We start from the raw sequence: 12772 nt of genomic DNA, 5'->3' as shown, positions 1-12772 counted from the left end.
GAGCCCTGTCAGGCTGGAACTGTCATATGTAGTTGACCTCTGACTTTGATACTCAAATGTCAGACTCAGGCAAAGTAATGATAAATAAGAAGGTACAAATAATAATAAACGCATTTTATATATTATATATTTCATTTTATTTAACAAGTTTATACAATTTAATATTGTGTGTCTCTCTCTAATGCTTTCCCAGCTATCTGTATCACAAGCACACCTGCTGACACCTGCCACATAGACAACACAATAAAAGCCTCTATTCCTGTGTGTGTGACTCACTTGTCTCCATAGCGAGGATTTCTGTATGCAGCCATATGCCTTTTTTTTTTTTTTCCCTCCTGTGCATCTGTTACATTGTATCAATGATTGCAGTAGGACTGGCAGGAAAAGCCCAATGATTGAGAAGTATAGAGAGCTCTGTAAACATTGATTTTAGAAATGCTACTTGGTAAAGAACACACCCCTGACTGCATTAACAACCCTGTGCAACAATATTTTATAGGGAGGTCCCAATACCACTTTTTCAAGACCAAGTACAAGTACTTTCCCTCAGGTACTTGCTGATACCAATTACCGATCCTTTTTTCTTAAAGGGACATGTGACATATTTTTTCTAAAACAATACAGACTGACTATTTTTAGGGCAGTTTCTCACCAGGGCTAAATACCGATGTTCAAAAACTGTCGAACCTGCACACAATGAGAATGTGAATACAGATGTTGCCAGGGTGGCATGTGGATCTCTCCAGGGCTCTGCGGGCAGTGGCTATGCTGATCGGGCAGGTGCCGGCCTGAAATGGTGGGTGGAGAGTTGAACAGGTGGGTGCCGGCTCCGCGGCTGTATGTGCGGTGTGGGGCTGTCCATGGCTGTGCCTGCATCGGGAAGGAGGAGGAGATATAGAACTGGACAGGTACTGCCAAGTACAGCTACTGCCGGGTCCCCAGCAGGCTGCCTGATGTTCCCACAAGCGTGGGAACTTAGCCAGCAGCTGTGGTTTAAACATTTAAGGGGCTGGTATTGGCCTTAGGAATCAGGGCATTTTTACTAGGAAAAGTACACGTGAAAATGCACTCTATGGGCCCTGATTCTAGTATCGGGACATCCCTACTACTTTCCCTCGAATACCTTTACAATTTTTGCATAGTTTCCTCTAAATTTTTTTAAAATCCTGATTTTGTTTAAAGTTTCTTGTTTTGTTTTGGATAACGTTGAGAAGGGTTATCAAGTTTATTTCTGTCTGCGTCCTTTTATAGGGGAGATTCAACACACTGTTTGTTCTGATGCCTATTGTTACCGAAACAAAGTGTGGGCAAATCCACTATTTTAGTTGTCCCCATAACAAAAGGTGCGGGGAAATCTTCCAATTGAGACATCCGTTCTAGGGACAATGGTCTAAAGTCGGGTATACTGTACATTAAGTATGCACCGATACCATTTTTTCCAGGCCGAGTACCAGTACCGATACTTTTCCTCAAGTACTTACAGATTTACCTTTTTTTTTATTTTAGTGTCATGTGACAGTTTTTCTAAAACAGTACAGAATAATGATTTTAGGACAGTGGTGTGGAGCACCAGGGCACGGTCCCAGCTGCAACCCTGGTAGTTCTTCCACTGACTCCAAGCTATAGAGGGCTACAAATCCCAGCAATAAATTATACAGCAATGCAGAATGGCACGCGGCTATAGAGGATCGTAAAATGCCAGCAATACATTATACAGCAATGCAGAATAATGGGAAGCTACATACTCTTTGCTGCTCTGGGGTGCTGGCCTGATATCTCCAGAGGAGGGTCCCAGGAGGGCTGTGCAGAGTCTGGTGGGTGGCAGAAGCTCTGTAAGCCTTGCCACGTGGTTCCCCAGTAAGGAAGTTGAGATCTGTGGGTTGGTGCTGTAAACAGGAAGGCTGCCGAGGTCCCCAGCAAGTGTGGGACCTCAGGCAGCTGTTTCTGTTTAAAAATTGAAAGTGCCAGTATCGGCATTTAGTATCAGGGCGTACTCGTGAAAATGTCCAGTATCAACACCGATACCAGAGTATCCCTAGTACACATTTTTTTTTCTTTCAACCTGCTGGCTGAACAAAGAAAATTGAACAAATTCCTCGATCAACACTTGTAAGTGTTGATCGAGGAATCTCCTGCTTTTTCCTTTTGTATTCTGATAGCGACTGCCAGGCACTCTCAGAATACCCGAAAAGAGTTGGCAGGTCAATGACTTCTAGCTCTGCTCGGCCGACAACTTTCCAAAAAGTTCCTTCGAACGACTGCTCAAGGGAAGCCAGTCATAAAGGTGGCGACAGCAGCACCCAAGCATCAAATTTTGGCCAGTTCATCAAGAAACACATATACCCGGCTTAAGAGGGGAATTCCAATCACTTTGGGAGAGCCTAACAATCCGACTCACACGGATCATATCTGTCTCCAGTTTGTGTTTCTGTAGTACATGCGCTTACAAAGATTTCCCTTCATCTTTTCTTAGCATTATATATATCTGAAAGTTTGCTTTCAATTACTCCCACATTTTTCTTCTTGAGAAGGGCAATATCGCCCGCCCTTGTCACTGGGTTTTATAATTATCACCCTTTACTCTGCAATTCAACCAGTGCTTTCTCTCTATTAGTTAGAACTCTGAGCAAACAAAAAACGTACCCTACCGCTCCAACTGCAAGGTTTAAGTGCTTGTTTGTTTTTGGGAGTTCAAATAAAACTGTATTCACATGATCCTCGTGTGACGGACCCCCGTACTCAGGAGAAGTATGTCCGCCGCTGTCTTCTTCCTTGCTGAGGAGATCTTGCAACCTGAAGATCCTTAGCTCCCAGTTTCCCCAGTCACTAGCCAAGGCTCGAGTGTAGGTGAAACAAACTCTGCTTTATTGAGCAACTGCACAAACTTTTATACAGCAAGTGATGAAATCAGAATATAATCCCATCACATCCACCCTCCCCTCCCAGACAATCGGTCTGCTCAACACCACAGGTGTCCACCTGCTAACGAACTCCAGACAGCCATAGCAGCAGCCTGGCCAGAATGTCATTGTTCTGAGCTCCCTCAGAGTACAATGGGAGATAACGAGGGATGGTGCTGATAGTCTTTCCATAACCAGGTCACACAGTATAACGCACTCAAGCATAACCCAACACCAATACACATTTAACTTATAAACTGATCACCACGTCGTCACACCTCGATCTTGCCAGCTCCCTCCAGGCTGCTAGACCGGTCCCCGCAACCTCTTCTACCCTGGGCTCTGGCGATCTAAGAACCGATGGCATCATCATGTCTTACACAAGTCCATTGACTTGCATTAGATGTGGGGATGCCATGGGAAATTCCATACCTGGAGCAAAGAAGGTAAGAGGTGAACATTGACCGCCCCAGGATCAGGTGAATAATGCAGCTTTATTTGAGCCTCCTAGGCAAAATGAACACTTAACCCTTGCACTAGTCTCAATGCAAGGGTCATTTTATTTTTTTTATTACCCGGAGTATTTCTTTAATGTAATCAGCCAATCGCTCTGCTGCAATTCCATGGTTTTACAAGAAGGCAATAATGAGTGCCTCCAAGCATAGGCCCTCTTTGTACACTGAGATTTGGAAAATTGTTGGAGGTGATTGTTAGTCTTTTAGTGGAAATGCTCATTTTTATCTTTTTGTTGTCTAAGAAACAACCTGTTCTTACCCTTCGATGCCATGGTGGGTTTGAAAGACCAATGTTTAAACACTTCTTGTTTAGACTGATGTTTGTCTTTGGCTGCCCATAGAAATCCTATATCTACATGTATGGGTGTATATGGACATTTGAAAGCAGGTTTTGTAATTATTGCCATTAGTTATTTACATGCCATTTGCTCCTTGAATCATGTTATTATTTTGTAAAATGACACTGAATATGTTTTCAGTAAATAAAACTGACAAACATTGGAATAAACATGTTTCTGTAAAACTGAACTAAAAATAAACGTATCTAGCCGAATGTTTAATACATGCATAAGCCCCAGGCATTTTAGCTTAGAAAAGGACTGAAGGAAAACCAGTCTGATTTGACTACACTACGCACTCTGTCCATCGTGAATTTGTGTTGAGACTTGAAGCTTTGCAGAATTCTCTATAGTGAAAGTCATTTAAAGGTCAGCCAGTAGACAGATGTAAACAGCGAGTCCTTCCCCCCCCAGTGCATGCAGTCTGACTGTACTGTAAGGTGACACACAAAAGTAGCAACCTTGTACCTAATAAAAAGGTTCAGGGCTATTCCAAACTCCAAACAAAAAGGTATTTCTGGATTGGTAATGATCACCTCCTCAACATTCAAAGTCTGCAGCAGAAACGGATTCGTAAATGAGTGACCTATTTATTTCACTGTATAAGGGCTCTTCCACATCACATTAGTTGAGCTGCATTGGTCTGCACAGATCAACACCAGGGCACCTAGAAAACAATGGTTTCCTTTGTGCCATGTTCACACCACAACACTGGGTTGAGGTGGGTTGCATTGCTTAAAAATGCAGATATTCTGAATTTTCTTTTCACACGACACCACGTTCCAGCAGGTCACTGCACCCGGTGAGATACATTTAAAGGGTTATTAAACCCTCCGTTTATTTTACATATATCTACTGCTAGCAAGCAGTAGATATATGCAAAAAGTGTTTAAAAAAAAAAAAAAACCCCCGCTTTGAAAAGGGTTGATACTTACCTGTGTCTTCCCCGCGCGCTCCCATCCGAAAATGTGAAAATTCTCGGGTGGCCGCAAAGCATCTTGGGGCGGGCGCATGCGCAGTTCACATTTTCGGCCAGGACGCGGGGAGAGACAGAAGGTAAGTCTATGGACGCGTGCACCCGCATGCAGACACCGTGGGGCAGGAAGTGCCAGCAAGTTCAGAGGAGTCAGCGCTGGATCGGAGACCCGCCGCAGTGCTGGAGGGACAGATGAAAAGGACAGGAAAGAAGAAGATCGGATTAAGAAACATCATTTAAGGTAAGTGCTTTAATTAACATTGGGTTGTTTTTTTTACTTTAATGTCACTTTAAGTGAATGAAATGTCAATGAGTGAGTTATCAATAAAGTTTTTATTTAAAAAAAAAAAACAATGTTGCACTGCTCTTCACCATCACTGCACAATGCCTGCACCCATTTTAGCATGTAGTCTGATGTGAATGAGCCCTAAAGGATGACTGTATAAATGGAATGTATCTAAACCCAAGATCAGAAATGTGATATCTTGCAGCTTACCAGCTGCTTAGATGTGATGACCATATTGGTTTATATTGTTCAGGATTTGTTCTTATGTTTATTTGCTCCTGCCAGTAACACACTTTCTGTCCTAGGGTGGCAATGCTTGTTCACTATACAGTATCTATGGAGGAGCAATATTGTCATTCTAGGACAGGTATATGTTGGGACTACAGAATACATCTCCCTAATCTCCATAACATAGGGGGAGGTTTTCTATAGTTCAAAGGTAACCTGATATAACATTGCAGATGGCACTGGACTTCTGACAGACTCAAACTGTTTTTTTGTTTTCATTTATTAAACCGATATAATGAAAGTTAATGGTTTATTTACTAGACAATCTGACAAACGAGAAGTTAACGCTTAAAATAGTACAAAGGGCTAGGTGTTGTTTACCCAAATGCATTCTCTGTATTAAGCTAACATATCCACAGTACCTTTCCAAGTTCCCTTGTGCCCAAACATTTACCTCTTGTCGCCTCCACCGGTTCCTGGAGAGATATCTCTGTTCCCTGAACTTCCAGGTTATGGGGGAGAACACTGAGGGCAGAGGGGGTGATAGGCTCCTGCTACTATCAGTCAAACTGTGACTGTGTGTGTGTGTGTGTGTGTGTGTAGCTAGGTGCGGGTCACAGCTGGGAAGGAGCACACACAGGTGTCTCCCCAGCAGTCAGTTGGCTAAGTGAAGGAGACACCCACAAATAGGTGGTGGGGGGTGTTTGGGGACCAGCTGGAGGATGAGAAAGAAAAGCAATTTAAAAAGAACACCACCAAAATCATGTAAGTGTGGGCCTACTCATCCTAAAAAGAACAAAGGTTTTAAATCACTTTAAGGTTTACATACCCTTTAAACGAGAAACTTGACAGCCTCGAGTGTAGCTTTGTTGGGGGTGGGATCTGCTTTGGACTTCTCATTATTCTCTATGAGCCTATCTCTAACCACAGCACTCGTGTAACAGTGTGAACAGCTTTACTGCAAACAATACACGGTATTGCACTTTGGTGTGAGTGATCTAGTTTTGTTTACACTGATGCGGTTAAGAATTGTAGGTTAGCATTTACCAAGGAGCACAGCTAGGAATGCCCTATGCACCAAAAATAAAGCATGCATTGCAGCTCTCAAATGCAAGTGTGATTATTGCCATGCCTGCTATGTGCAGCATTGTTGGTGAATTCTGCTGCTGTTCAACACATAGCAAAATGTGCCTGTGCCAGTGAGCTATAGCAGTTCTTACCCACACTTCCAGGCAACAGTACAAATGGAATAATGTATTCAGATAGACTTGGCCATTCATCAATAATGATGAGGAATCTTATGTACCCTTATGTATAAAAGTGCCACAGGATGCAACGTGCACTGCAAGACAATTCCTATACAGCCTGTTGTTTTTATTAATTTCTGTGTTCCTCTACTGTAGCCAGAGGCCATTTTAGTAAAGCTGCTCATGGTACACAGCATTTGCAGGCTAAAAGTACATCAGGGAAGGGATAGCTATTGTTTTACTAAAAATGATGCAGCCTCTGAAAAACTGACGTTATCACGGGCTCCATTTTCTGAAGAGAAGCCGTTTATCAGAAATTCTTCCTGCAGCCTCCTGTTTCTGGGAGTCCTTCTGTGCTAATGTGAGATGGATTGCCTATTCAACCCAATACAGACCAGGTTACTTCCATCCAACCAGAACCCTCCAGTGATGGTCAGTAACAGCCTTATTACAGCAAAGATGGAAGCCAACACATGACTACTGGAAGCAAGGATTATCTGTGACTGTGATCTATATACGTACATGGCAAAGCCAGTTAATACATGCCACATAATTGTTAGTTTCCCCAGCTGCAGAGCACCACATGACTTTGATTCCTTAAAGGAGAACTAAGGAGAACCTAAGGGTAACGGGAGGACACAAACTAGCGTCCTCCCATGACCCAAAGCTTAGTATATAGCGAGCTACAGCTCGCAGTATACTGAGATGCCGCAGTCGGGACGGATCCTGACATTACTGTCGAGATCCACCCAGCTGTGGGAGTGACAGCTGGCTCTGCCTATCTAGGGGCTGAGCCAGCTGTGCCTGTCCCTCCCCCGTCCATTCCGCCAGTCAGCGCTGAAGAGAAGGGGGAATCCCTGCAGGGAGCCGTGAGTCACAGCTCTCTGCAGGGATAGATCGAGAAGTGAGTGAGCGAAGGTATGTGTTCGCTCACTTCCCGATCTATTGAGCCGACCTGTGACAGTTTCATTGTCACAGGTCGGCTAGAACTATGAGTGATTATCACTCGCCTCACAGTTCTCCTTTAACGGCCTATTAACACTTTTCTGTTTCCAGTAAAACACAAGATTGTTACTGCATTTCATGTAGAGCTCTCATTCTTTCCTATGGTGCTTGTTCAATGCACTAAAGTTTAGTGTGTTTTTAAAGGAGAACTGGAAGGGTCTGTTTACACCTATGTGTATGCAGTACCATGCATGCTGCAACACAGCAAATAGTGTGAATGAGCCCTTAGCAATAGGTGCTTATTATCACTGAAATTGTTAGGCCATATCATACTAGATAAGCACACGTGATGCTCAAATATGTAATGCTTGTGAAATTGCACTGTATATAACTAGCGGATTATGTTAATGAACTATGCACATTTTGTTTTCTCTGTGAATCTATGCAGAGGAAGGAAATTGTCAGGTTTTTGGACTGATACTGGCATCTAAGCGCAGGGTCCTCTTTCTCTGCACCTTTTCTCTAGGTTTGTGCGGTTCTTACTGATGTGATGACATCAGCGCTACTCTCTGCAGCAGTACACTGTCAATTATGATTGGCGTGGTATGGTACGGACTATGGTATCTTACATTCACAGTATGGTCCTCGGCTTTTGGGCTTTAACCTGAAGGACTGAGGTCATCTTGTGTCAGCAAAAGGTCTGCGGAGGACAGCTCTGGATTGATCCCTGGGCTCTAATAAGAAAGAGCTTTGTGTTGGTGTGTGGAATGGAACCATTCATCTTTGTAGGTGAATGATGGCAGCATGCACTAGTACATACAACACCATGACTTTGAAATAGTGTGAGGACTGGTTTGGGCATGGGACACTTCAGTAACCCAGTCAGTCTAATCTAGAAAGAACATTTTAGTAGCCACAAAACATGTTTCCACTACAGAAATCCTATATATATACCAAAGCCATTCTTAGTTTTGTTTATTTTTTTACACACACACACCTTGCTGTAATAGCAGCCTCTTTAGTGCAGTGATTAGAAGATGTTTAAACAAAGTCACTATTTACATACATACATACATACATACATGGTGTGTAGGCGGTAGGACTTCCTATCAGATGTTTTAGGCATGCAAGGTAAGCATGTGCTGTAGAGTTGCACTCAGCCACTTGTGGGCGTGGACATGTGGCGCTGTGGGTGTGACTACGGAAGAGGTTTGTGTCTGGATTAGAGACAGATGACGCTAGGCTGTCACGCCTCCATTAGGCTGACTACGTGCGCGCACCCTAATGTTGTATTGAAGTTGCTCGTCGTGTGCCTCGGGGTCGCGCCCGGGATCTTAAAGCGACAGGCTAGAAGACGGGAGCGCGCTGCTCGTCCTGGAGGAGAGAATCTGCTTCCCCTCGCCGCTAGGGATTTTGCGGTGAGCGAGGAGCCGCCTGTGACCTCCTGTGATCCTAACCTCCGGAGACGGAGGAGCCCAAGGCCCGAAGCCAGGCAGGCGACACGGAGGCACAAGGTATGACGCCCACTGACAGTGCAGGTAGCATGTTGTGATGTGCAGCTCCTCCCCTCTGCCGTGTAAACAGCGGTCACCTGGGTAACATGTGCGGTATGGTAGGGGACACGGTCCGGTGGAGTGCATTGCCAGTTCCATGGTGCTGATCCCCGGTGTGGCCGCGCCGCGGTCCGGTTGCTCTCCACACGTGCAGACCAATGTGCAGCTTGTGTTATTGTTGTTCCGTTGTCTGCGGCCCGCTTCCTCCCTCAGCACGTCCCTCCGCCCCTTTTCTTCTGCTCTCCCTCCTTTTGTGTCTCGGTGGGCTCCGTGCATGTCCTGGGCCCGGCGGGTGAGTGTGTAGCCGCCATGGCGCTCCGGGCTGCCTTCTCTTTGTTGTGGCTTTTGTGTTTTCCTGCTGAGCACATGGTCTGAGACGAGAGTCTCTTCTTAAAGACACAGCCGCTCCCGGAGCGGGCTTCTCTTGTGTGATCAGCCCACCATCATGGCATGAGGGCACGATGGGAGAATTGTGGGGGTACCCAGTACAGATCATCGGACTTACTATCAGGAGCATGCCTTCGGTTCCACTGACTGATAGCACAGGACACAGATAATCAATACAGTCTGCAGACAAAACACCAGGCTGCCTTTTTATGTGGCACAGACACGGGTGCAGGGGGAGCAGGTGATCGCACCATCTGAACCCCAGTACTACAGAGCAACATGTATGTGCTGAGCTCTTCAGCTTAGTACACCCTACTGGTTGGGGGTCACTTTAAAGGTTGTGCTGATTTCTGCTTTTGGTGGCCTTTTGTCACCCAGGGCAGTTGAGGAGCTCTTATCTGAGGGCACCTAAAAGATCCAGAGGAGCAGTATTATCATTTGGACAGGTTAGAAAGCCCATCCAGTTAAACGGTTAGAGGAGCTGTAGCATGTACCTCCCTGCTCCATAGTATATCCAAAAACACTCAGGTGAGCGGAGCACTTATCCGAAGCAGGATCTAATGATAGCCAGCTTATGTAGAGATGTCTTGGATGGTTCTTTTGGTATGTGTTTTGCTCCTTTCATGTACTTGATATAGTTTTATATTGTCTGTGTGACATAATGACATAGAAAGGATCATCATTTACAAACTGGACCCTTCTGAGACACCAAAGGCTCACCTATACAGACCTCTAAGGCTGTGGACATTCTAACACAAGGAAGCACACTCACCTTTTACTTAGGGGCCGCACTTCCTGCATCTTTATCACAGTTTGTGTTGGGTCCATACATCATCAATGTTTACCCTTAGCTGATGGTACAACGATGGTTTTTGTTGCATCCTAATGCTGCATGGCCTAAACATTCACATGCAACACAGACAACCTATTCTTATCTGGACTATACGTTAAAGTGTGTGTAAGCCAGAACAATGTAAATCTCTTTATTTGCTTCCTTTTGATCACACCAATGGAAGCATTTTTTATATGTGATGAAGGCAAAAAATACTGTTGATCCTGTCAGATTTTTCGGAATTGTCGTGTCTTCTCCAAATGTCTGTTTTCTCTAAGAACCATTCTAATCCTTTTTCTTGGATTACAAATTTAGTCTTTGTTTTGGAGAACTGAGTAGAAGTGGTTGAGTAACTTAGCAAGACACTGGGTTACATAAGTGACTATACACTATACCAAAAGCTTTGAAATAAATGTTATGAAAGCTCCAAGGGTACCCCTGTACCCCTAGCTTGGCTCTCTGTGCCTCTATATCTTTAAATGAACTTCTGTGTACCTGTGCTTTTCTGCATCTCCAAGCATACCCCCTGTGCTCCTCCGTATCTCCAAGCATACACCCTGTGCTCCTCCGTATCTCCAAGCGTACTCCATGTGCGTCCAGCATATCTCTGTGCCTGTGAATACCTGTGCCACCAGCGCATCTCCAAGTGTGCCTCTGTAGGTGTCTCCCTTTTTGATTACACAGAACCGCTTTCCGAGCTGCGATTTCCCCACCTGTGGCCTGACCCAGCCATGAGAGACTCTGCACAGTACTGTACTGTTAGTATTCTAGCCACTTGCAGTTGTATAGAGTTCCCCTGTGTATCCTTCCATAACTGAGATCTGCAGAGGAAGAATACACTAGGTCAGGAGTCAGCAACCTTAAACACTCAAAGTGCCATTTGGACTTGTTTCCCACAGAAAAGAAAACACCGGGAGCCACAAAACCCTTTTGACATCTAAAATGAAGATAACCCTGCATATATCGTTTTTTACCTTTTATGCTATGTATAGCATGTATTTAGGTATGTGTGGGCTTAGTAACGCTCTGGGCTCGGTAACGCACTGGACTCTGGACTTACCTGAGACCCCGCAGAGCCCACGAGAGTGACACTCCAGAGCACAACATAGATCCTGCACAGCCCATCTGACACTCTGGTGGGCTCTGCAGGGCCTCAGGTAGGCTGGTCACCAGGGTCATTTTCCCTGTACCTCCTCCCAACACCTCTTGCCTGCTGGGGCCCGGCCTCCTCCACCCCCTCCCCTGTCACCTCTGCTATGCCGCCCCTGGTACAGCTGATACTCATTCCACCAGGGGGGTGCGGACCTCACTGGGCCCCCCCACAGCCTGAGGCCCCGGTGGTAGTTCCGCCCTTGGACAAGGAGCCGCAGCAGAGGGTTCAAAGAGCCACATGTGGCTCCGTAGCCGCAGGTTGCTGACCCCTGCCCTAGGTGGAGCTGTTGTTTAAATGGTGGTTGCGTGACCGCCAAAAAAGGGCGCTATTTAGAACCAGCGCAAACTAAGGGCTACCTTGTATTTGCAGGGTCCTTAGAGGGATAACACATGAAAAATGTGCGTGTATTGTAGATATGTACTGCCTATTATTTTATGGATTTTGGCTTGACATACACTTTTTAAAGGCGAACTGTACTATTTCTAGCATTGGGAGAATTAGTAAATCCGTTCATTCTGAGCAATCCTGAGTATGTGTTTAATGTATTCATAATTTAACCTGGTCAGAAACTGAAGTACTTGAAACTGAGCTTACAGCAAAAAAAATGTTATACAGAGTGTGTTTTCATTAAAAAAAACACATGCACCAAAATGTTGTTAAATTCAAATATATAGAAGCCAAGTTTCTATGAAAATCTTGACAGTACAATAAGACGAGCTTGATCCTGCTCCTTCCATCTGCTCAACTTCACTTTTGGAAAGCAAGTCTGCCTATCGCATTGAAGGACCAGTAGGGTAGGACCTTAAAGCAAAAATGAACGCTAACAGTTATATCCACAGCGGAAACATGTTGGCGTGAAGAGTCTTGCTGGCTGAAAATGTATACATTTGTTCAGATAACCCAGACATCCCCTGTCCAACAGCACTGCCTGGATCTGAGCCCACCTTTTTCTACTGTGGTTAAATTTATTACAGCTTGGGCAAGGCTTCTGATTGAAAAGGGACGGAGCAGTAGCACACTGATTAGGTCAACTCTGTGCTCACCACTCCCACCACCCATCTTCCTTTTTTACTGTGAAGTGTAATAAAGCCTTCTTGGCTTCCATTGCTTTCCCTTCCTGTTCCATTCTGAATCCTTCTATGCTGGAAACAACAAGAGGCGCTATTATAAAGATTGACAGAGGTGCGATTTCAAAATAGAAGTATATTTTTATTGAACACATAGATTTGTTAAATGGGGCATTTATATCTGCTTTTACTTTTGATTTAAAGTAACCATTGGGTTACCACTTGCATATATGACAAAACTGCTTGCACTGGCATCACATTGTCTAGGGGATAGCTTGCAAGATGTTGACGGGTTGCCTTCTGTTTCCATGGTTATTGCCGTAATGTCTTTACTCAACAACCCCC

At 44.7% G+C, this 12772-nt stretch overlaps 1 protein-coding gene across 2 annotated transcripts in view; it reads left to right on the top strand.

The window, feature by feature from the left end:
• Positions 1–8692: 8692 nt before the first annotated feature.
• RNF44 (ring finger protein 44) overlaps positions 8693–12772 on the top strand; it is a 28428-nt gene continuing 24348 nt past the window's right edge. Inside the window, exon 1 of one of the 2 annotated variants that reach the window (XM_018569730.1) lies at positions 8693–8949. Coding sequence is in view for 1 of the 2 variants with exons in the window: in XM_018569731.1 (XP_018425233.1) it covers positions 9263–9280 (18 nt within the window). In the remaining variant the exon portion in view is untranslated. Of the gene's footprint in view, positions 8950–9229; positions 9281–12772 lie in introns of those variants that run through there. The other variant, XM_018569731.1, reaches the window with a different exon arrangement.

The sequence above is a fragment of the Nanorana parkeri genome, unplaced genomic scaffold, assembly GCF_000935625.1.
Source record: "Nanorana parkeri isolate BGI_ZX_2015 unplaced genomic scaffold, ASM93562v1 scaffold1383, whole genome shotgun sequence".
NCBI lineage: Eukaryota > Metazoa > Chordata > Amphibia > Anura > Dicroglossidae > Nanorana > Nanorana parkeri.
Note: the sequence above shows the minus strand (reverse complement) of the source record. Positions and strands in the feature narration are given on the sequence as shown.